We start from the raw sequence: 24,026 nt of genomic DNA on the forward strand, positions 1-24,026 counted from the left end.
AAGAGGTTCACAAATATTCTTATGGATCTTAAAAGTTAGGGATGGAAATGCTTGCCACAGATCTCTGTCTGCAATTAAGTATTATCTTATGGTGAGGCTGGAGGCTATATTGAAAGAAGTGGATAGAACTCTCAACCAAATTCTGAGCAGAACTTATGAATCCTCACAAGGCAAAGAGAAATCACTCAGTTAAAACAGGATGAACTCAACTGAGTATCTGATATTAGGCAAAACAGCAGCTCAGAGTCAAAGATGAGATTCGAGCCAAGAGAAAATCATTATGGTAGTCCCATAAAATTATGTGTCTGGTAATATATTACCTGGGCTTCACTGGTGGCTCACCAGCAAAGAATCTACCTGCCAATGCAGGAGATGGGTGTTTGATCCCTGGGTCAAGAAGATCCCCTGGAGAAGGAAATGGCAACTCACTCCAGTGTTCTTGCCTGGAAAATCTCATGGACAGAGGAACCTCGCAGGCTGCAAACCATGGGGTTGCAAAAAGTTGGACACCACTTAGCAACTAAACCACCACAATATATTATCTAAATTTCTTGAAGACTGATACAAGGCCTGGTTTGGCTGTCTATTAGAATACCATACCCAATAAATAGTGTGCTTTGCATCAATATTTAAGAAAGGAATAAATGATCCATCTTTATCTACACATCAGGTAAACTGCTTATGAGAGACATCTTTGGTGACTGGAAGAGGACACTGAAGTAGGCTTTAGGTGGCATGAGACTTAAGTAGTATGAGGCTGGCACCAGCAGGGAGGTTTAAATCTTATCCCTAACCTCCCCCTATTCCTTTGATATTCAAGTGTCCATTAAAAGAGATTCCCCAAGACATATTTGCTGGGTGGACAGGCAAACTGCCAGGCTCCTCTGTCCATGGGATTCTCCAGGCAAGAATACTGGAGTAGGTAGCCATTCGCTTCTCCAGAGGATCTTCCTGACCCAAGGATCAAACCAGGGTCTCCTGCATTGCAGGCAGATTCTTTACTGTCTGAGTCACCAGGGAAGCCCAATAAAATGGAAAATTAGTCAAAATAGCTTTAACAAAGAACACTTCTCTGGGCTTTGTCCATACCCACTCTGCAGGCCTTTGGCCCCTCACAACACTGTGGAGTGCATAGCAACCATAATAAACTGTTAATTATCATTATTATTTATCTACTCTTCACTAGGTTCATTCCAAAAACTGTATGAGATGGCCAGAACACACACAGCAAGATAACAATAAAAAGAACAGCAAAAACCCAAATATACAGAAGGAAGTCAAAGTCAATGCTGAACATAAGGAAAGGGAAATAAGCTCCAACTATAGGTAGTATTCACATAGAGAAGGCAGGCTTTTGGAATCTGTACACTTGCTATAAATGGATAAGAGTGACACTGACCTTTCTTACATAGCATTTGAACTTTACAGGTAGAGTCTGATTTTCTTGGAAAATTTTAAGTTTCTTAGAATATGAGCAAAAAGCATCTTTAGGGAAAGAAGCCTTTCTTTAGGGTATACTGTCAGATTTCTTTAGGCCTAAGCCCACAATACTTTGCTGGTTTAAAAACTGCTACCTGAGATTTCAATTTCTCTAGAATACTCCTTAAGTGAATTTTCATTTTTACTTTATCTTTACACTATCCTGATCTTTTTTGCCCTTTCTTCCTTTCTTCCCTTTCTCCCTTCTAACTTCCTTCCTTCTTTTAACAATCTAATCTTGATGCTCACCTAAGACAGTCATTCAAAGCCTAGTCTTTGGCTTTTCTGGTATTGTTATTTAAATAGCAGATACCCAATGTGCTTACAAGTGGCTCAGACGGTAAAGAATCTGCCTGCAATGCAGGAGAGCTGGGTTCAATCCCTGGGTTGGGAAGATCCCCTGGAGAAGGGCATGGCAACCCACTCCAGTATTCCTGCCTGGAGAATTTCATGGACAGAGGAGCGTGGTGGGCTACAGTCCATGGGGTCACAAAGAGTTGGACGTGACTGAGCGACTAACACACACACACTAATTTGTTTATATTTTTAAAAAAATTAACAAGAAGGGCCCAGGGCTGATTCATGTTGATGTACGGCAAAAAACATCACAATATTTTAAAGTAATTATCTTCCAATTAAAATAAATTAGTTATTAAAAAAAATTAACAAGAAGGGAACCATACCAAACCACTGAAAGTAATAAAACTTGAAATATAAAATGTTTTATACTTTCATAGAAAAAGTTGGTGGCAGAATCTCTGCGAGCCATCTGGAATTCAGGAGTTTGAGAGAATGCATATTTTCCAGCTAATGAAGGCAGGCACACACAGGTGCACTGGTAGGCACTCACTAAACGTCATGCTTCTAGGACTGGAGAATAAAGTATGCTCCCTGGAGTATTGTAGTGGTTTTCTTTTTCACTTAAAAAATGATATCGTATAGAATGTAGTTCATAAAAGTATAAGACTGGTAGTTCTGCAGCCCCATTTTTCTTCCTGCAAAGCAACAGCAACAGAGGCAGGAATATCACAAATGTGCTGAAACATTTTTAGTAATGGGACTTAACTGGGGCATTATAGGAACTTATAAGCATGTCAAAATTTTTACATAAACCAGGTTGTTGTTGCATCTGAAGGCAGTGGTAGGAGATAAATGAAAAAATTCACAAGAAGTGCAGGTAGTTTGATATGTCAATTATGGCTCCTGGAAATTTCATTTTTAATAACGCACAAAGATTATTTAAAATGGTTATTCATGGCAGGGGCTTCCCTGGTAGCTCAGCTAGTAAAGAAAGCAATGCAAGAGACCTGAGTTGGATTCCTGGGTCAAGAAGATCCCCTGAAGAAGGGACAGGCTGCCCACTCTAGTATTCTTGGACTTCCCTGGGGGCTCAGACGGTAAAGAATTTGCCTGCAATGAAGGAGACCTAGGTTCGATACCAGGGTTGAGAAGATCCCCTGGAAGAGAGCACGGAAACCCACTCCAGTGTTCTTGCTTGGAGAATCCCATGGACAGAAGAGCCTGAAGGGCTACAGTCCATGGAGTTGCAAAGAGTTGGACATGACTGAGCCACTAAGCACAGCCTGCTCAGGGGAGAGGGCCACATAACAGAAGATAACGGGATCTCCAATAGATGTGCTCCTGGAAAACAGGTTTCTGCACTGGCTGGTCATGGTACCACCCTTCTATATTAGAAGAACTTAAATTGTTACTATTATTTTCCAGTACTTTCTATTATTCAGGGGTAGACTTTATTTTCTAAAAGTCACAGAATAAATGTATGTCTCCTAGATCACAGAGAAGATGCTTAAGCTTTTCCCACAATTATTAACTGCTTTGTTAGCACAGCTGGCTATAAGTAGGGGTGAAGGGTGGGGGTGGTCTACAATAGTCCTGTTTTAAAGGAATAAGATATAGCATAGGTTAAGATTTGATGATGAAATTTCATTCGTCAGTTCTAGAGGATGGCTGAAAGGCTGAGCAATTTTTTTTTTATAGTCTTGTGAGGGTTATGACAATAGAGCGCTATTAAAGTAGAAAAAGGAATCCTGGAAACACCCCTTGATTTGGGATGGATCACCGAAAGGATGTACTCTAGCAGTAATGGCAAATCAGAAGTAGCAAATCTTTAAAGGACCTGGAGCTCAGCTTTGAGTCATCACCAGATGAGATAATTTCAGAGTGCTAGTGCTTCCAGAAGCAGGGAGGAGCAATTACAACCCTTTGGGAAGGAAGCTAGTGTCATCCTAGGCCTCTGCTTATTTCTAAAAGTTATTTTGCAAATCAATGTCAGGTAAACAAAAATAAATAACCAAGAGTTTAAAGAGACAAAAAGAAGGGAATCAAATATAATAAGAATAGCAAATAGACACACGAGGGGTTCAAAGACTGGCATTATCAGACACATTTAAATAACACCTATTACTTTCAAGGAGATAAGCAAGAAGACTGAATTTTAACAGCTATTTAGATACTAAAAATAGGATACTTTTACATGAATTTATGTATGAATGAATGGATTTATTCATATCTTGGACTCAGCTGAAAAAAGATATGTCAGGAAAAAAATGCCTAGCAGAAAGTATGAAAAAATAAAAATTTGGTTATACATGAGAAACGTCAATAGGCAAGGAGGGCACAGTGATAAGGTCTAAAATATACATAATTAGAATCCAAGAAAGGAGAGAAAGGGGAAGGAGCACTATTTGAAGAGATAATGGCTAAAAACATTTCTAAGATGACAAAAAATATTATGTAGCAGATTCAAGAGCACTTATAAACTGCAAGAAGAATAAAAAGAAATTCTCACCTAGGTGCAACACAACAAAATTGCTGAATATTAAAGGTAAGGGAAACCTTAAGAATAAGGGGGGGTAATTAGGATTCAAATTACCTTCAAAATAAATGACAATTAGACTGAGTTGATTTCTCATTATAAACAATTAAGTCAGAGCAATGGAAGAATATATTCAAAGTGTTGAAAGTAGTGCCAAGTAGGAATTCTCTATGCAGCAAAAAATCCTTCAAATAGGAAGCTGAGCAGAAAAGATCATTTAACAAAATCCTATACTACTTCATAGTAAAACATTCAAAACTAGGAATAGAAGTTTACTTTTTTAACTTGATAAAAGTCATCTATGAAAACACATAGCTAACAGCATACTGAAGGCTGAAAGATTGAATTGTTCCCCCTATGATTAGAATCCAGACAAGGATATCTGTTCTCACCACTTCTATTCAATACTGTACTATAGGCTCTAGTCAAGCTAATTAGACAAAAAGAAAAAAAAAGAATAAAGAAGGCAAAATAAAAGGTATTCAGATTAGAAATGAAGAACTAAAACTGTCTCTATTTGCAAATGACCTGATCTTGCATATGAAAAATCCTGAGGGGGAAGAAAAAAAATGCATCCTCAAATCTATTAGAACTAATAAGTCAGTTCGGCAAGGTTTCAGGATACAGAATCAATATACAAAAAATCAATTTAATTTATATAAACTAAAAATGAATAATCCAAAAATGAATTTAAGAAAATAATTCCATTTTCATTAGCATCAAAAAAGATAAAGTACTTAGTAATAAATTTTTAAAAAGTAGTACAACATTTATAATCTGAAAACTACAAAACATCGATGAAAGAAACTAAAGAAGACCTAAATAAAGGGAAAGATATCCCATGTTCATAGACTGGAAGACTTAATATTTTTAAGAGGACAATATTCTCCTCTTAACTGAACCAAAGCTTAAGTGAAATCCCTATCAAAATCTCAGTTGGCTCCTTTGCAGAAACTGACAAACTGATCTTAAAATTCAAGAGGAAATTAAGGGTATACGGAATAGCTTAAACAAACTTTAAAGAAAGGACAAAGCTGGAGGACTCACAATTCCCAATTTCAAAACTAACTAAAAATTTACAATAATAAAAAGAGTATAACAGGCATAAGAAACATAGAGTTCAATGGAACAGAATTGGAAGTCAAGAAGTAAATCCTCATATTAGTGGTCAATTGACTTTTCACAATGATGCCAAAATAATGCAATGGAAACAAAAGTCTTTTCAATAAATAATGCTGGGACAATTGAATATATACATGTAAAAAAATGAAGTTGGATTCTTTTTTCACATGATAATATAAAAATGTGTTAGGGACTTAAACGTTAAGAGCTAAAACTCTAAAACTGATAGAAGAAAATATAGGAGTATATATTTGTGACCTCAGCCTTCTTAGTCATCATACCAATAGCACGTGTCAAAAAAACTGGACTTTATCTAACCTTAAAACATTGTGATTTAAAAAATCATCACAAATGAAAAGAAAACCCACAATGGGACAAATGAACCAACTGGAAAAAAAAAAAAAGACAAATGAATCAAGTGAAAAATGGGGAGGGGATCTGAATAGATATATCTCCAAAGAAGATATATAAATGGTCAGTTGGTGCATGAAAAGATGTTCAACACTGTTAGTGTTTTAGGAAGTGCAAATCAAAACCATAATGAGATACCACATGGCACCCACTGGAATGGCTGTACTCAAAAGACAGAAAATAACAAGTGTTAGTCAAAATGAGGAGAAACTAGAACCTTTGTATACTGCTGGTGTGGACACTTTGGAAAATATTCTGGCAATTCCTTAAATGATTAAACATAGAGTTACCAAATGGCTTTGCAATTTCAAAGAGAATTGAAAACATATGTCCACACAAAAACTTGTAGGCAAATGTTCACTGTGGCACTATACGCAATAGTCAAAAAGTGGAAAAAAATCCAAATATCCATCAAGTGATATTTGATGGATAGAATGAATTCTATTCATTCAACAAAATGAATAGAATATTAGAACATTATTCCTCAATAAATAGAACAATATTATTCTATTATTCCTTAATAAAAAGGAATGAAGTACTTATAAATGCTACACATATGAACCTTGAAAATGTATGCTAAGTGAATGAAGCCAGTCATAAAAGACCATATATAACAACAATGTTGGGACTGCTGAATCCTCGCCACTAGACCACCAGGGAGTATCCATCTATGTTGAGATACAGGTACATACCACACAATTCACTACTTGAAGTGTACAGTTCAATAGCTATTAATATATGCACAGGTTTGTACAACCAACAATGCAATTAATTTTAGAACATTTTTATCACCCCCTTTAGAATCTCATACCCATTAGCAATTATTTTCCATTTTATCCCAACCCAAGCAGTCCTATGTAACCACTAATTTAATGTCTATCTCTACAGATTTACTTATTCTGTACATTTCATATAAAAGTGTGATATCTTTGCATTGTTTGGAAAGACGGTTAAAATTAAATTATTATTTATTTATGCTGTGATCTCTGATATAATCACTAAAAGAATACTAAAAATGTGCATTATTCTCAAGTTAATAAAGCAGAAAACAGATGGCACATTCAAGCTGGGTAATTTGAAGCGAGTTTAATAAAGGAGCTCCTTATAAAGATGTGACCAAGTTTAAACAAGACAAAACAAAATATAACAAAAGGAGCTAGTGCAGAACTCCATTGTGTCAAGATCTATCTGAGTTTTTACTCAGCTTGCAAGCTAACAAATTATCCTGCTATAGTTTCAAGGATGCTGGCAGAAGACACAAAACTCCTGGGTCAGAGACAAAGGACAGTTTGTCACTCACAGCAATAGTAGTAGTCCAAGTATCGGCATTTGTGCCGTTTTCTGAGCTTGAAATTCCCATAGGATTACATAAAGAGGTCAGGTAACACATACATGCAGTGGATTGCATTGCAAGGGAGGAACCATGCCACCTGACAGGAGAAAAAGGGAATAAACATCCCAATTTCATGTTCTTCCCATTGTTCAATTTCTTACTGGTTTCTTCCATTGAACAAAAACAACCAGAAGTCAAAAAGCAAGGAAGATCTTTGATGTCATCCATAAACGTGGCCTTCCTTGGGACCCAGGGCAGGGTGGGGAAAGATGGAAAATGAATGAATCAGGTATGACAAATGGATAAGCAGAAGGAAAAACATGAAGTAATACAAAATAATCCAAGAGAAGATAAGAAAGAAGGGGAAAAGAAACACAGAAATGGTTAGATAAGAAGACAGCACTTATTAGGATAGACATTTAACACAAAATATTCTTCAATTAAAAGCAATGATAATCTACTTGGATAAAAAAAAAAATAGCTAAGAGACCTAATCACATGTCATAAAAGACACATAAAACATGGAGATAAAAAATGCTGACACAAAGTATGGAAAACAGATGTACCATAAAACATCAGCCAAACTGTATGACTATCAAAGGAAAACTTGAAGGCAGAAAAGTTAATAGAGGTAAAGGAGAACAGCTCAAAATGTTCAATGTTTCAATTTACCAAAAAGCCCTACCAATTCTAAATTTGTAAAATAATATTCTAAAACTAACTTCTAAAAATTTAGCCTTAAAAACATATAAAGCAAAATAAAATAGAGTAAAAAAAAAATCCACAATCATAGTGGGAGATTTTAATATAACATCTCTCAGAATATGGTAGAATAAACAAATAAAAAATCACTACGAATACAGAGAATTTAAACAACATGGTTGACACACTGAAATGAAAACACCTTCTTTTCAATCATACACATACTATTATAAATGTTGGCCATATGCTTGGCCAAGCAACTTTCAAAGGACTGAAATCACATAGAGTACCGTCCGTGACAACAAAGAAAGTAAATTATATTTAAAAACAAGAACAAAAGAAAAAGACAGCAAAAAACTCTATCATAATGGAAAATACATTGAAATGAATAATAATCAAAATATAACTCATTGAAATTTGAGAGATACAGCTATGGTCATACTTGAGAGGAAACATATGTCTTTAAAGGTGAATATCAGAAAATATGAAAAGCTAAATATCAATGAGCTATAAGCAACCACATAAAAAATTTAGGGGAAACAAAGGATGGCAAATAAACCCAAAGAAAGTAGAAGGGGGAAAAAAGAAAAGATTAGAATAGAAATAAACAAGATAGAACACAAACAGACAATAAAGTCATTCCTGAAAAGCTTTAAAACTCATAAGTTCTGGTGAATATCATCAAAAAGAAAACAGAGAAATCACAAATAGCTAATGTTAGGACTAAGAAATAGGCCAATACAATACATCCTTTAGGTATTAAAAAGTTAAGAAGAAAATATGAAGGGGATGACAGAGGATGAGATAGCTGGATGGCATCACCGACTCGATGGACATGGGTTTGGGTAGACTCCGGGAGTTGGTGATGGACAGGGAGGCCTGGCGTGCTGTGATTCATGGGGTCACAAAGAGTCGGACACGACTGAGCGACTGAACTGAACTGAACTGATGAATAATTTTCTGCTAAAACATTTCCCTGATGGCTCAAGCAATAAAGAATTCACCTGCAATGAAGGAGAAGCAGGAGACGTGGGTTTGATCCCCTGGGTCAGGAAGATCCCCTGGAGGAGGAAATGGCAACCAACTCCAGTATTCTTACCTGGAAAATCCCATGGACAGAGGACCCTGGAGCATGGGGTCACAAAGAGTCGGACACAACTGAGCAACTGAACATGCAAAACATTTAAAAATTTAGATGAAAGAGAAAAATTCTTATAAAATGCTACTTGTCAAAATTGACACTAGAAGAAAGAAGAATATTAGATCAAGAATATTAGAGTAGTTCTGTAACTATTAAGAACAGTTTTTCAAAAAATATCAATGAGGTCTAAGATATAAGACAGAATGGGAGAATAGATTTACAAGACATTAAAAAAGAGCCCATAACTAGAATATAACTAGAATAAGAAAGACAACTCATCATAAAACGGGCAGGAGAACTGGTACTTAGCAAACGAGAATGCCCAAATGGCAAATAATCACATGAACAAGGGCACAACCTCATCAGTCATTAAGAAAAGTCAAATTCCACCATGAGGTTATTTCTGTATATATACCAGAATGTCTATTGTACAAATTCTAATAATATTCCAAAGGTCAAGGATATGAAGAACTGGGGAAACATGCATTGCTGGTGTGGTGAAAATTGGTACAGTTAATTTGAGAAACTAGCAGTATCTACAGGAGATGAGCATAGACACACCATGACCTCACAATGCCAGTTCTGTATACATGCTCTGCAGAAATGCACGCACACCACCAAGAGAAGGGTGTAAAATGTTCACTGCAACAGTACTAAAACAGTCCAAAGGAAATAACCCAGATGCTTATCAGTAGTAGTAGTAGTAGTAGCAGTTAAGTCGCTAAGTCATGTTCGACTCTTGCGACCCCATGGACTGTAGCCTGCCAGGCTCCTCTGTCCATGGGATTCTCCAGGCAAGAATATTGGAGTGGGTTGCCATTTCCTTCTCCAGGGGATCTTCCCAACCCAGGAATCAAACCCAGGGTCTCCTGCATTGCAGGCAGATTCTTTACTGATTGAGCTATGAGGGAAGCCCTATCAGTAGCAGAATGAATACATGAATTGTGGTATTTACATACAATAGAAGAGTTAGAAAAACTAGAGAAACTTGTAAAAGCATGGAAGCATATCGTAAACAATGGGTAAAGGGAACCACCAAGTCAAGCACAAAAGGGCCCTACTGCATGGTTCCATTTATGTAAAGGTCCAAACCAGACAACCTACTCTATTGTGAGTAGGGATGGATATTATGGTTAAACTTAAGTTGATTACTCAGAAAAATCTGGATTGGAGGGCGGGGCTTGGGATGACTGACAATAATGCATTTCATGATCTGACATCAGTGTTTGCCTTATGATAATTTATCACACAGTTCTGTTTGTGAACTTCCTTTCTGCACATGGGTTACCTTTCCTAATAGAAAGGGTTAAGCAATTTGATTGGTTGAGAAAGGGAGAGAACAAAGCAAAGAGGTCACATTTTCCTTAGGGGTAGGAAGGCTAGGATCCCTGGAGAGAGACCAAGGGGCAGAAAAGGCTTACAGTGGTGGAGGGGCCAGGAGACAAACTGCTTCCTTTGCCATTTTACAGGCTCAAGTCAAAAAAGCAGAGGCTAGGGGAGGACTGGCTCTGTGGTGACAAGGTATCTGCTTTACTGTTTCAGATATTTTCATTAGTTATGGGAAGGAAAATCTCTTCTGAACTTCCTTTTTCACAGAAAAATGCCTCTGTATTCTCTTAGGCTGTACTAGGTCTGATAGTATTCTGCACCTTTTATATTGCGTAGTTCTTTATTCAGAATCTTTTTTTTTTGTAAATCTCTCGGATACAAAAGCTAGTTCTTTTGTTGGCTCGCTACAAAAATGTGAATGAGGGAACTGTATCATTCTTGATATAGATCCTCAAGGTGTCTGGGAGTAAATTCAATATTTAACGTCAATCTACAAGACAAAACTATTTAAGTTCTCATTCCTCAGAGATTTGTTCTTTTCCTTTTTGCCCCCCATTACTACAGGTATAACAAGTTTTACTCATGGGGGTTAGAGGAGGAGTATAAAGCCTGCAAATGGATACTCCCTGGATTTCCGCTAAATGAGAAAATGCCCAGAGAGGGGAGACACAATTGAGATCTCATTCCAACCAATGAATATTCTTTCCTGAGGTCAAAAATTTATGCTGGTAAGTGGAGCAGTATACACTACTGGGAAATAGTATTTCCAGTGATTCCAAAGATACAGTTTCCACCTACTCTTTTCTCTGGCAAAAAAAGACAGCCTGCTCTCTCTTTCTCTGTATGAGACAGAGAGACAAAGAGAGAGATGTTGAGTAGGGAGGGGACAAACCTCAGCCATTGATTCACTCTCCTGTTAGAATGCTCAAACTATATCATTTTCAGAAAGGAGCAATGGCTGCCTGTAGGACTTTTGGATGAAAATAGGAATGATTGATGATGATGATGAAGAAAATATATTTCTTTGTCTTTAGCTCAAGTTATCTGCAAATACATGCTTCTTTTTTATTTTGCTGGAAAGACTTCAACATATCTATATGTTTTTACATTAAACTCTTGAAATCCACATAGAGAATCCAGACCATCCTTCAGGGAATAGGATGTGAATGAGGGCTTTGCCTGGCACACAGCACCAATATGTTAGCTATCATCATGATTAGTATTACTAATTTTATCCCTCAGGGGAACGACCATTTGGTCTGGGCTTAGCCACTGCATTGCATAAAGTGTCCTGGAGACCACTCTTGAGGTGTAACCCAGTACCAATACTGCTATTTATTGGGTTTTAATTTTGACGTGAGCAAAATGAAGAACCTGGATTCTGTAAACTCTTTGACTCAAAGATTTTGTGCCTCTATGAAGTACTACAGATTTCTCAGAGGCTGGGGATTAGCAAACCCTGGGTATCAGCAGTGGTTGGTGCCATGGTGTGTGTGTGTTGGGGCGAGGGGGGGCGCATAGATATGGAGCAGGGGGGTTTGCCAGTTTCTTTGGGAGGCAGTGTTTGCCTTTCCCTGGGCAGAGGTTGTGAAGGTTAAGAAAACCTGGTTAACAGAAGCCAGGAACAGATGTTACCTAATTTGGTCAAAGAACAAAGAGTGTATAAAACATTTGGAAATCCCGAACAGTGCACTGGGATGGTGCACTTATTGGAAGTGCAGAAACAGATTTACCACCCAGAATTCAGAGTAGGGCGGCTGCATCTCAGGTGAGCATAATGTAATTACCGCTTCAAACAGTCTGAATTTGAGGCATGGAATCTTTTGGGTTGGAAGCTTCACTGCATTACTTCACTAGCCGTGTCTTGTACCAGGTACTCCATGACTTTGAGCCTCAATTTCCTTATCTGTAAAACGGGGTAAATATCTAATTTATGAGGCCGTTGTGAGGTAGAACGGGACTAGGCAGAGTGGGGGCTCATTAGATGAGAAGAAAATGAATAATTTTCCTAATTCCTAAGACGTCAGGTTTACTCATACCTTACTCAGAATTCTCAAACATCTCAGTAGTTTTCGGCACCGATTGTACTGCCTGTTCCCCGTCCATCCCTTTCCCTCGCCGGTGTCCTCAGCTGCGGAGTGGAAGCAAGAAGAGGCACGTGGGGCAGAGACTGGGACAAACCTGGTCCCCCGGTCTCCTGGCACGGTGGGCCTGTCATGGCGGCCCGGGGACAGCTCTCCGATAGCAAAGCAAGAAGAATGAAAAGGTCTCGGGGGTCAGGGCTGCCCAGACCCCTGCCCCGCCTGCGCTCTGCCAGGCTAGCCCCGAGGGAGCGCCGGATCACATGGATCCCGCCTCCCGCGACGCGGATCCGCCCCGACCGCGGGCTCAGCCTCGCGCTCCGGCACCCACCTGGGGCCCGAGCCTCGGGCGCCGGCAGTCAGGCCCCCGCGCGGGCGCCCCGGGCCCCCAGCCAGCGCCCCCCAGCGCCCCGGGCCGCGAGCGGGGCCCGCCCGGCGCCCTCCCCGCCCCCTCCGCGCCTCGCCCCGCCGCCCGCGGCCCCCACCCACCCGCCGCTCCTCCCCTCTCCCCACCCTCCTCCTCCGCCCCCTCCCCTCCCCCGCCGCCTCGCCTACCGCTCGGCCGAGCGTCTGAGCTGCCCGGGCCCAGAGCGCAGGCGGCGAGGCCACCGCACCTGCAGCGCGCTCGGGCTGCCGAACCGGCACCTCGCCTCCCGCGGCCCGATCTCCTTCTCCCCCCGCGCCGGATCTCCCATGACGCCCAAGCCCCCCGGCCGGCGACAATGACCACTTCCCTGCAAGATGGGCAGAGCGCCGCGGGTCGGGCGGCTGCCCGGGACTCGCCGCTGGCCACCCAGGTGTGCGGCGCTGCCCAGGGGAGGGGCGACGCCGGCGACCTGGCGCCGGCCCCCTGGCTGCACGCGCGGGCGCTCCTGCCCCCTCCGGACGCGACCCGCGGCTGTGCGGCAGACAGGTAGGCAGCCCTCGGAGGGCGCGGGGGAGTGTCCTGGGTTGGCAGCTGGCGAGGGGTGAGGAGGCGGTCCTAGGGGGTGAGCCATGTGCCCAGAGCTGGGCCAAGTTTGAGAAAGTCTCTGAAGACAATTCCCTTTGAGCTGGCTCCTACCGGATGGGCAGGACATTGCGATCTCCCAGCGCCTTATAAATAGCATCACCGTTTCATTGAGAGCCCCGGGTCGCTCTCGCCTCTGCCCATTGGTGTGAACTAGGAGGCCAAGCTGCAGGCTAACCACCCTCCTTCCTTCTTTACTGCGTTAAAAAACAAAAAACAAAAATCCCTTTTATATATTATAGAAAATCAGAATAAATCAGTTCGCCTCCCACATGGAGTCTTAGAGCAACCCTGGAGAGGCAAAGTACGGATTGACATTTGAGCAGTCTAGCTGTTCAGCAGGAAAAGAATAGAGGCTTTAAAGTGTTTCCCAATCTCCATAGCATTCAGCACTAAGTGCCTGTAGAATTCACAATTTCACATACTTTAGGAAAGAAAAAGGCTGCAACAATACAAAAATCTATAGTCCTTTATATTCCAACATTTAAATGATGTCTTTTTTTTCTTCAGATTTTCAAAGTGCTTCAACTTCACTGAAGTTAAAATTACTCTGCAGTGGACCAAAGTACATTAATACTAGCAAGTTCTATTCATTTACCTCCTTAAAAACACTGCCTTGCAGTTTAGTATCTATAAGCACTTGAAAAATCAACAGACTGTGTGTGGGCCACATTGTGAATGAAATTTGAAGTGAGATGAACCGCAGCTATAATTAATAAACCATAACTTTCAAAAGTGATTAGTAGAATAGAATAGGGATGAATTCACTAAATGTTTATAGACTGTCAATTTAGTGGATGCAAAACAATGTCTAACTCCTCAGGATGATTTTCACTTCAGTAATTCTGTAGTCTGTATGTCAGTTTCAGGAAAATTATCAGAAGTGCTGGAAATGGGTCTTACAGGCCTGGTGATTTTTTTTTTTTTTAAAGGCCAAAAGAAAATAAAGAAAGGAATGCAAAAGGAGATTGATTTATATCAATTAACATGTTTTATTCTGACCCACAGAAAGTACACCACAGACCTTTCGTGTATACTTTATATTAGTGTTGTCACAGAGTGGGGCATTCTGGCCTTAACTTTTTAATCCTGACAGCAATTATATTTTACATTCCGTTTTATGTAAATTACATCCTATGTTCTCTCGATGTAGGAGAAAAAAGAAAGATCTTGATGTTCTGGAAATGCCATCTATTCCAAACCCTTTTCCTGAGCTATGCTGCTCTCCATTTACATCTGTGTTGTCAGCAGGCCTGTTTCCCAAAGCAAATTCAAGGAAAAAACAGGTATGCATTTTAAAATGTTCTAATTAAAAAATCTTAGAAGTTCTATATCCATATAATCTTTAAGATACTCAATAACTTACAATATTAGCAAAAGATTAGCATGGCCTATTTTAAATAACTCTATTAACTGACATAGTTCTTTGCCATTAGTTTCCTTTAGGGTCTCACTTTTCACATCTCTATAATGGGGACGTTAAAACATACCCATCAGGCTTTTGGAATGGATTAAATGAAAGAATATATGTGAAGTACAGAGCCTAGGAGCTGTTATTATTCACATTGTAAGTAGAGAGTTATATATGATAACAACTGATCAATTTTAACTCAAAAATTGGAAGAGTGGGTAGTGATTTAGAGTGAGAAGGGAATTGACTGGTTCCTTTAATACCTTCTTTAATTTTTCATATTTGCAACCCAAGCCAACCTTATTTACTAAAGGAAAGTGATAATGGTGAATCTGTGGTGAAAATGTAATGGAGTTTTGAACTCCACAGGTTTTCTTTCATTTCAGCAAATTCCTCAGTTTGGAAGCTTCTGACTGCAGAAGGCAGATAACTTCTAAGTGATGATTAGCTTATGGACTTAATTTTTATGATTTTCTTTCAAGTTTCTAGTTTGGAGCTGACTTGAGCAAATTAAACTTTAAGAACCAAGCAGCTGTGGGGAGATGCATCACAATTATATATATATATATTTTTTCTTTAAAAAGAAAAAAATATTGTTTCCTAGGTTAATACCCGGAGAAGGCAATGGCACTCCACTCCAGTACTCTTGCCTGGAAAATCCCATAGACGGAGGAGCCTGGTAGGCTGCAGTCCATGGGGTCGCTAAGAGTCAGACACGACTGAGCGACTTCACTTTCACTTTTCCCTTTTATGCACTGGAGAAGGAAATGGCAACCTACTCCAGTATTCTTGCCTGGAGAATCCCAGGGACGGCAGAGCCTGGTGGGCTGCCATCTATAGGGTCGCACAGAGTCGGACACGACTGAAGCGACTTAGCAGCAGCAGCAGCAGCAGGTTAATCCCATCTCTTCTGAATATACTTCATTGCAGTCTTGAATCAGCAAAGAGAAGCTTCACTAGGTAAAATGCACCTTGGTCTTGCAAGGGTTGTTGTTTGTAGTCGCTAAGTCGTGTCTGACTCTTTGTGACCCCATGTACTACAAACAGCACACCAGGCTACCCTGTCTTTTACTATTTCCCAGAATTTGCTCAACTGCCCCACTGGGGGTTTCCCTGATAGCTCAGTTGGTAAAGAATCCACCTGCAATCCAAGAGACCCCGGTTCGATTCCTGGGTTGGGAATATCCCCTGGAGAAGGGATAGGCTACCCACTCCAGTATTCTTGGGCTTCCCTGTGGCTCAGCTGCTAAAGAATCTACCTGTGGGAGACCTGGGTTCGATCCCTGGGTTGGGAAGATCCCCTGGAGAAGGGAACAGCTAGCTACTCCAGTATTCTGGCCTGAGAGAATTCCATGGACTGTATAGTCCTTGGGACCGCAAAGACTCGGAGACAACTGAGCAACTTTCACATACATACACATACATGTCCATTAAATTGGTGATGCCATCCAACCATCTCATCCTCTGCTGCTCCATTCTTTTGCCTTCAATCTTTCCCAGTATCAGGGTCTTTTCCAGTGAGTCGGTTCTTTGCATCAGACGGCCAAAGTATTGGAGCTTCAGCTTCAGCATCAGTCCTTCCAATGAATATTCAGGGTTGATTTCCTTTAGGATGGACTGGTTTGATCTCCTTGCAGTTCAAGGGACTCTCAAGAGTCTTCTCCAGCACCACAGTTTGAAAGTATCAATTCTTTGTTGTCTAGCCTTCTTTATGGTCCAACTCTCACATCCTGACATGATTACTGGAAAAACCATAGCTTTGACTATACAGACCTGTGTCAGCAAAGTGATGTCTCTGCTTTTTAATATGCTCTCTAGGTTTGCAATAACTTTTCTCCCAAGGGTAAAAGCAATAAATTTAAACAGTCAGATGCTTGCCATAAGGAGAGGGTTAATGAAAAGAGAAAAGATGGTTGATTATTTTCCCCCAGCTATTGTTCTTTTTCCTTTTTTCTGCACTTTTACTATCTGTGATGGGTTTAATAATGTGTGTTTGGGTTAAGATGTAAGATGGGAATATGGATGATAGATTTATTTGTGCATCATGGTGATGGAAAAATTGATTTGGACTATTCCTGTGATCCAGGATGGGGAAAGGAAATGTCTGATGATGGCATGATAGCCCTTTGGGGAATTTAATACATCGTTTCTCTATTTATGGATGGGCTGCTATGTTCCTTGCATCATCCTAGGCTCTTAGGCACAGAGCTAAGCTAACCCTGGTGGTCCAGTGGTTAAAACTCCATTTTTCCAATGCAGGGGACATGAGTTTTATCTGACTGGGGAACAAAGATCCCACATACTATGTAGTGCAGCCACAAAGTAAAAGAAAAAAATAATTAAATTAAAAAGGTTGTTTATCAAAAGGTAGGGCTAGGTTAACATTAGGAGCTGAACAGAGGAAGGGAAGAAGAGGGAGAAAGGCCTGGGTTTACTCCAGCTTTAAATTCGTGAATGAGCACTGGGAGAAAGCCTGTGTCTACAGATGAGTCGAAGGGGCAGGGGTTCTTTTGAATAAAAAGAGAATAAACATTTTATGATTAGGTTAATAGAGGAAGAAAAAGGAGAAAGAGAGTGGGTATACATGTCAGGGTCAAGTCAGAATGTGGCCCAAGTGTGGGTAGTCACCATCTAGAGCAGGACGTCTGATTCTGAATGACAATGTTTCTTCAGATTCGGTTCAGCGGATTGGCAAAGTGGGAGAAGGGTGCTATGCTGTGCTTTACTCCAAACAGTTCCCTACTTGGGCCTTTGTGTCCTGTCCCACAATGACCTTCAGCGAGAGCCCTGCACCCACACAGACAGCTGTGCTGTGGCCCGAGCAGAGTTCTGGCCTGAATCCTAGGGACCAGTCCCAAGGGTACTCCCACCAGAGAAGTGCTCTCCCTGCTCATCTCTTCCTTGGTGCAAGGGTTGGGATTTCCGTGAAGAGAAGGATGTCCTAGAGCTGGGCAAGAAGGTTCCTTTGTGCATTCTTTTATTTTGGCTGTGCCGGGTCTTCATTGCAGCCTGTGGGATCTTTGTTGAGGAGCATGAGCTTTCTTTAGTTGCAGCACACAGGGGCTTCTCTTGTTGCAGCAGAGGGACTTCTCCTTGAGGTGCCTCTCTTGTTATGGGGCACAGGCTCTAGAGTGCTCAGGCTCAGTAGTTGTGGCTTGTGGGCTCTCTAGTTGTGGGATCTTAGTTCCCTGACTAGGGATCAAACCTACATCACCTATATTGCAAAGTGGATCTTAACTACTGGACCACTAGGGCGGGGCTTCCAGGTGGCACTAGTGGTAAAGAATCTGCCTGCCAATGCAGGAGCCATAAGAAATGTGGGTTCGATCCCTGGGTTGGGAAGATCCCCTGGAGGAGGGCATGGCAGCTCACTCCAATATTCTTGCCTGGAGAATCCCATGGACAGAGGAGCCTGGTGAGCTACTGTCCACTGGGTCACAAAGAGTTGGACATGACTGAAGTGACTTAACACACGGACTGCCAGGGAAATCTCTTGCATTCTTTTTGTTCTCTTTTCTACATCTAAACTTTGCTTTTAGAACTGATCCTTTGTTTTTATTCCTTTCTATATGCTTAGTTCTTTGGAATGAGGGAGGTTTTGGGGACAGATGGACTCTATGTCAGTAACTCCCCCAAGCTCAGTGTCTTTGTGACACAGATTACCCCTTTACAAGATGATATTTCAGGCCCAATTATCTCTGACCTTCGGTTGAGATGATGTACTAGGTTTCTATTGACTGTTATTTATGGCTGAAACATTATAGGAGACGATGTCTCATTTCTTTAGTCTCTCTTTCATTTGTTTTGTTTAACCATTCCAGTCATTTTAGCAATTCTTTTCCTCCCATAGAAAAAGTGAAGAATTGCACTTGTTACTTAGAAATAAGTGACCAGAAAGTTTGAAAGAATCCAGACTGGCAATGTTAAATCTCATGTGGCCTTTCAAAACCACAGTCAAAAACCATTTTACAGGCCATAGATACTTTTTTTGTTTTTTACAATTTGCGATATCTACATAATGCATGAGTGATAAAATGAATTGATGCCACAAATAGAATATGCTTATATCTTTGTGCAAATAAAATGTCTCAAAGTATACAGTACTATATACTTTCAATATTTTTATTTTAAAATAAGAACTAGATTGGGATAAAATCTGGATTCTTTATTCTCCCCCCCCCCGCCTTTTTAAAATAATACTAGCTGGGTATATTTCTTCAGCATATTTCTTTGTGTTTGCCAATAAAGCAGATTTAAAGTGTGCCCTCCATATACATGATCCAGAAAGATTACTTGCAATTTAAACTTTATGAAAAGTAACTTATGAATTTAGATATCTTTCTTTTTTTCTATTTCTGATTAAAATTTATCAGGAAATCATACCTGAGCACTTATTATTTGAAGAAAGGGAAAGAATATCTTTAGCCCTTGCAAAAGAATCAGTTCTGTTCTCAAGTTTGCCCACCCCCAGGTTATTTTTGTACTTGGACTCAGTTTATGTAGTAGCTCTGGCTCATTGCTTTCCAGGACTGTGTAGGATAACTAATTCAAAATAAAGCCACTGAAGATTTTAAAGATAAAAAAATCACCTGTGAGAAACAGTGTCATGGAAGTTTCAAGCTGGAAGAGATCTTTGAGATAAGCTGGTGAAACACTCTTCTACAGATGAGTAAGTTGAGGCAAAGAAATGTTATGTGGCTGATGTTATCACAGCTAGAACCTGAAAACTGGATTTCTTGAAGCATAGACAGCCCCCTTTTAAGGAAGGTACAATATCCGCAGAAACTGAGAACTGGAAGAATAGCAAAGTAATAAACCTGTAACAGTTGTTGTTAGTTATAACTCTCCCCATAATATAAAAGCTGAGGCAGCAAATGCTGTTTGATGATCTCCACCTAAGGATCTGGATTCATTTTTCTTTTTCCTTCCTCGACTATAGCAGTCTTTTTGTGTTTTCTTCCCCCTCTAGCTTTCTTCTCTGTCTTCTCCCTAAAACTGATATGAAAAATCTATCAAATCATTGGTCTACATCAAGTAAGTTTTATCAGTGTTATTAATAAATGGATTTTGTGTATAGTTTACAGTCCACAGGCACAGTGAGGCCAGGAAGTGTGTCTGTCATCCACATCCTAAGATTTTTTTTTAAAAAAGTACAAAACTCAGAAGTGATTTGTCCATGCTGCCACAGTTTAGATAAAGGGAAATCTAAAAGAGTGTCATTTCTGTATATGTTTGTCCCTCACCATACTATTTCTGGTCTATTCTGTATTGAATTAAACCTTTTTGTATATCTCAGGAAAAGAAAAACTATCTTCCAAATAATTGAAGAAATTCTTTTCCATCTGCTCTGCCTTTGATTTTTGTTTTCTTCTCGTATGTTCAGGACTATCAAACGATAAGTTTATCTCTGTCCCCGATGAAAGGGTCTCTGATATCGTTCCTTCATGATGTCAGTAGTGATTTTAATTTGTGCAGTGCTAAACCTGTATGTGTGGTTCTTATGTGGCTGCCGCATTATCCAAATTTACATACTCATTTCTCCAATATACATAGAAGAAGAAAGCAAAGAACTCTACTCCCCGTTCTCATTTTCCAGATTTAGCAGTTATCAAGATGTTGTCTCATTTATTTCATCTATTCCTTTTGAAATTTTTATTGTATTTGTTGAAGCACAACAAATTACTTTAAAAACAAGTAAATTCTGGACATTTTGTCATTGCATCCCTACCTAGTTTTGTATGCACTGCTGAAAACTACATTTTCTTATTTAACCAACAGGCCATTATTCCCTAACAAAAATAAAAATTCCTTGAAAACTGAAAGTCGTTCAGTCGTGTCTGACTCTTTGTGACCCCATGGACTATACAGTCCATGGAATTCTCCAGGCCAGAATACTGGAGTGGGTAGCCATTCCCTTCTCCAAGGGATCTTCCCAACCCAGGGATCGAACCCAGGTCTCCCACATTGCAGGCAGATTCTTTACCAGCTGAGACAGTAGGGAAGTCCAAGAATACTGGAGTGGGTAGCCTATCCCTTCTCCAGGGAATCTTCCCGACCCAGGAATTGAACCGGGGTCTCCTGCATTGCAGGCAGATTCTTTACCAGATGAGCTGAGTGTGAAAAATTCCTTGGTATCACTTAATATCCTTCATAATCAAATTTTCTAAATTGGAATGATACATGAAATCCTCAAATTACTAACTGGTTATATTTCAGAATCTTTAAATTAGGTCTTTGGCTATTTGAATTCACGGAAACAGCATTATACATTGTGTTTAGGCCTGCCAGGCTATTTTACAAAATCCTATATTATGTAAAATGAAATGCAAATTTCATATATTTACAGAAAATATAACAGAAACAATACTTGCTCCTATTGGGGTTTCAAACAAATATGTGTTTCCAGCAGCAGAGTGCTACTTTTGAATGTTGGCACTTGATGAATATAATTTTTCTTGGGAGAAATTTGAAAGTGCCCGGATCTTTGTAGCAGTATTGAAACAGGCTTTAGAACAGTACTTCTCACTGGACCACCTTCCTCAGGATCAACAGGGATGCTTATTAAAAATATAGATACTGGGGCTTCTTGTAAAATCTACTGAATAATAATATCCTGGTGAAGGGCGTGGGATTTGACTTCTTTTTTTTCTTTAACATATGTACAAAATTAGGGGTGCTCTTGTTCTCTGCTGCTTTCAGGCTCTGGAGCAATTTGACCTTTCAAGATAGTGAACAATTTTATATAGTTGAGAAAAGGTAGAAATATTACAAAAGAACTTTAGTTGGTATTTTATCCAGGTATTGATTGTTTGGGGTGAATAGAGCCTCATGTGAACTAGTTTGAAAGGTTATGTTATAGTACCTGAAGGCCAAAAGTTCATTGATCTCATGAGAGACTGGATTTGGGAATCAGAAAGCCAGCAAAAATCAAGACAGCCACTTTCTCCATTCTCTCTCTTTATTTTCCCATAAACATAGCACATAGTCTCTGCTTCTTTTTCTAAATCCGTATTATCCTCTGATGTTTCTCTATGGTCTTGCTTGTCTTGATTCCCCTTATTGGAATAACTGTTTCTTCCTGTTGCTGGTTTAGCACGTGGTGACTGACTGGAGTCCATATTTGGAGAGAGCTGTTAGCCCAGTATGTCCAGCTCTTATTCAGTCAGCTGTGGCCAAGGTGACACAAGGGACCTGGACCGCTGCTCACTCAGCAAAGGTTATGGAACAAATTCTGTGAGTAGGAAGCACAAGTTCAGTAGGTATAATGTATGGAGGTGGGGAGGAAATAATAAACAACTAGTGCCCTAGGGGAAAAAAGCTCAAACAAAAAACAGTGGACACACAAATTCTTATAATATATGAATGATATATGGTAACCTACCAATTAATTTGTCTGACATAACCTGCACAGTTCACAGGATCCAACTCCTTTACCTCAAATCACTTAATTCACTTGAAGGGAGTTTACTTGACAGTGGTTTCAGTTGATGACACCTTTCAGTGATGGTCGTCTTCCTTGTTCCTTGGTCTTTGTTCCAAGCCTGCATCTTATTAAGGTCCCTTGGCTTCTGAGGACAGCAGCTATCAACTCAGGATCCTCCTACTTTGTGTTAGACACCTTCGACTGTAACAGAAAACAGCTGTCTCTTCCTATTTTAAAACTTAAATCCCCTGGCAGATCTGCTTGTCAAAGTTTTATTTCCAGTTTGAAGTTTACCTCTAATTTTTAGTTAATTTGCAGGATACATTTGCAGTCCAACCTTTATCTGCAACATGACTTTTATTTTTTACTTCTTTGAAAGCTCAGCTTCTAGTTTGTTTTTCCCTAGGGGAATATATTAAGTTCTTTCAAGAGAAGGAAAATCGGAATCATTCATGGTTCAATATAAATGTGGATCTTAATTAATATAAAAAAACTTTCTGCAGTCTTATGGAGTTGCTTTGAAACATGTCAGCTTATATGGAATAGTAATAAACTCCATTATATAAGTATCTGAGCAAGGATAAGCAGACTTGGGAATTGTCCTTTCAGCACTCTCAGTAAGGGCTAGCTCAATGGAGAACTTAGGAAATGGCCACAAGCCTTTGCCAAAGAAAGGGAGCATAAGGGAATCAGTTTAGAAGTCTAATGGGAGAGCTGACATAGGAAAAGTATCTTTTACTTCTTGTGCTTCCCTTTGGTTCCACTTGTTGAGTAGTTTTCAAAGTCACAGAGAGAATAAACACAAATAGCAGGATTACCATTTTTAACTATTGATAGTTTACAGATGTTTCCATCTATTCTGAAAGATCGTTTATAAGTTGGCTATTTATTCACTTGTATTTTTTCCATAGCTGTAATGTTAGATGGGGTTTCCCAGGTGGCGCAGTGGTAAAGAATCCGTCTGCCAGTGAAGGAGACTCAGGAAACTTCTCAGGAGACTTCTTCAGTCTCTGGATTGGGAAGATCCTTTGGAGGAGGAAAGGGCAACCTGCTCCAGTATTCTTGCCTGGAAAATTCCATGGACAGAGGTGACTGACAGGCTACATATAGTCCATGGGGTTGCAAAGAGTTGGATGCAACTTAGCACATACAATGCTAGATATGATTATTAGGTTATTAGAGAGCCAGTTAAAGTTTTTTAACCCACAATCGCACCTCTAAATGGTAGATTTACACCATCCTTTGCACCAGCTTTTAATACCATTTGCTTAGAAAGATGTAGGGCCATATAATGTAATTGAAAGATATTGGACTGGGAATCCACAAACCTAGTTTTAAACACCAATACAGTATACTAATGCATATATATGGAATTTGAAAGATGGTAACGATAACCCTATATGCGAGACAGAATAAGAGACACAGATGCATAGAACAGTCTTATGGACTCTGAGGGAGAAGGTGAGGGTGGGACGTTCTGAGAGAATAGCATTGAAACATGTATATTATCTATGTGAAACAGAACACCATTCCAGGTTCGATGCATGAGACAAATGCTCAGGGCTGGGGCAATGGGATGACCCAGAGGGATGGGATGGGGAGGGAGGTGGGAGGGGGGTTCAGGATGGGGAACACATGTAAACCCATGGCTGATTCATGTCAATGTATGGGAAAAACCACTACAATATTGTAAAGTAATTAGCCCCCAACTAAAATAAATAAATTTATTAAAAAAAAAAAATAGGGTCC

At 39.9% G+C, this 24,026-nt stretch overlaps 1 protein-coding gene and 1 long non-coding RNA gene across 2 annotated transcripts in view; one reads left to right on the forward strand and one right to left on the reverse strand.

The window, feature by feature from the left end:
• The window catches only part of LOC145542444 (uncharacterized), a 45,802-nt gene extending 32,717 nt beyond the window's left edge, over positions 1-13,085 (reverse strand). Inside the window, exons 1-2 of the long non-coding RNA XR_014079855.1 lie at positions 12,990-13,085; positions 12,393-12,484 (exon numbers count right to left, since the gene is read on the reverse strand). This is a non-coding gene — a long non-coding RNA (uncharacterized LOC145542444). The remainder of the gene's footprint in view (positions 1-12,392; positions 12,485-12,989) is intronic.
• The window catches only part of GRB14 (growth factor receptor bound protein 14), a 124,815-nt gene continuing 113,760 nt past the window's right edge, over positions 12,972-24,026 (forward strand). The window contains exons 1-2 of the mRNA XM_081581255.1: positions 12,972-13,347; positions 14,597-14,729. Coding sequence (XP_081437381.1) covers positions 13,157-13,347; positions 14,597-14,729 — 324 coding nt within the window. The 5' untranslated portion in view covers positions 12,972-13,156. The remainder of the gene's footprint in view (positions 13,348-14,596; positions 14,730-24,026) is intronic.

This window comes from Giraffa tippelskirchi, chromosome 3, assembly GCF_054371585.1.
Source record: "Giraffa tippelskirchi isolate mGirTip1 chromosome 3, T2T-mGirTip1v1.2.pri, whole genome shotgun sequence".
In the NCBI taxonomy this organism is placed as follows: domain Eukaryota; kingdom Metazoa; phylum Chordata; class Mammalia; order Artiodactyla; family Giraffidae; genus Giraffa; species Giraffa tippelskirchi.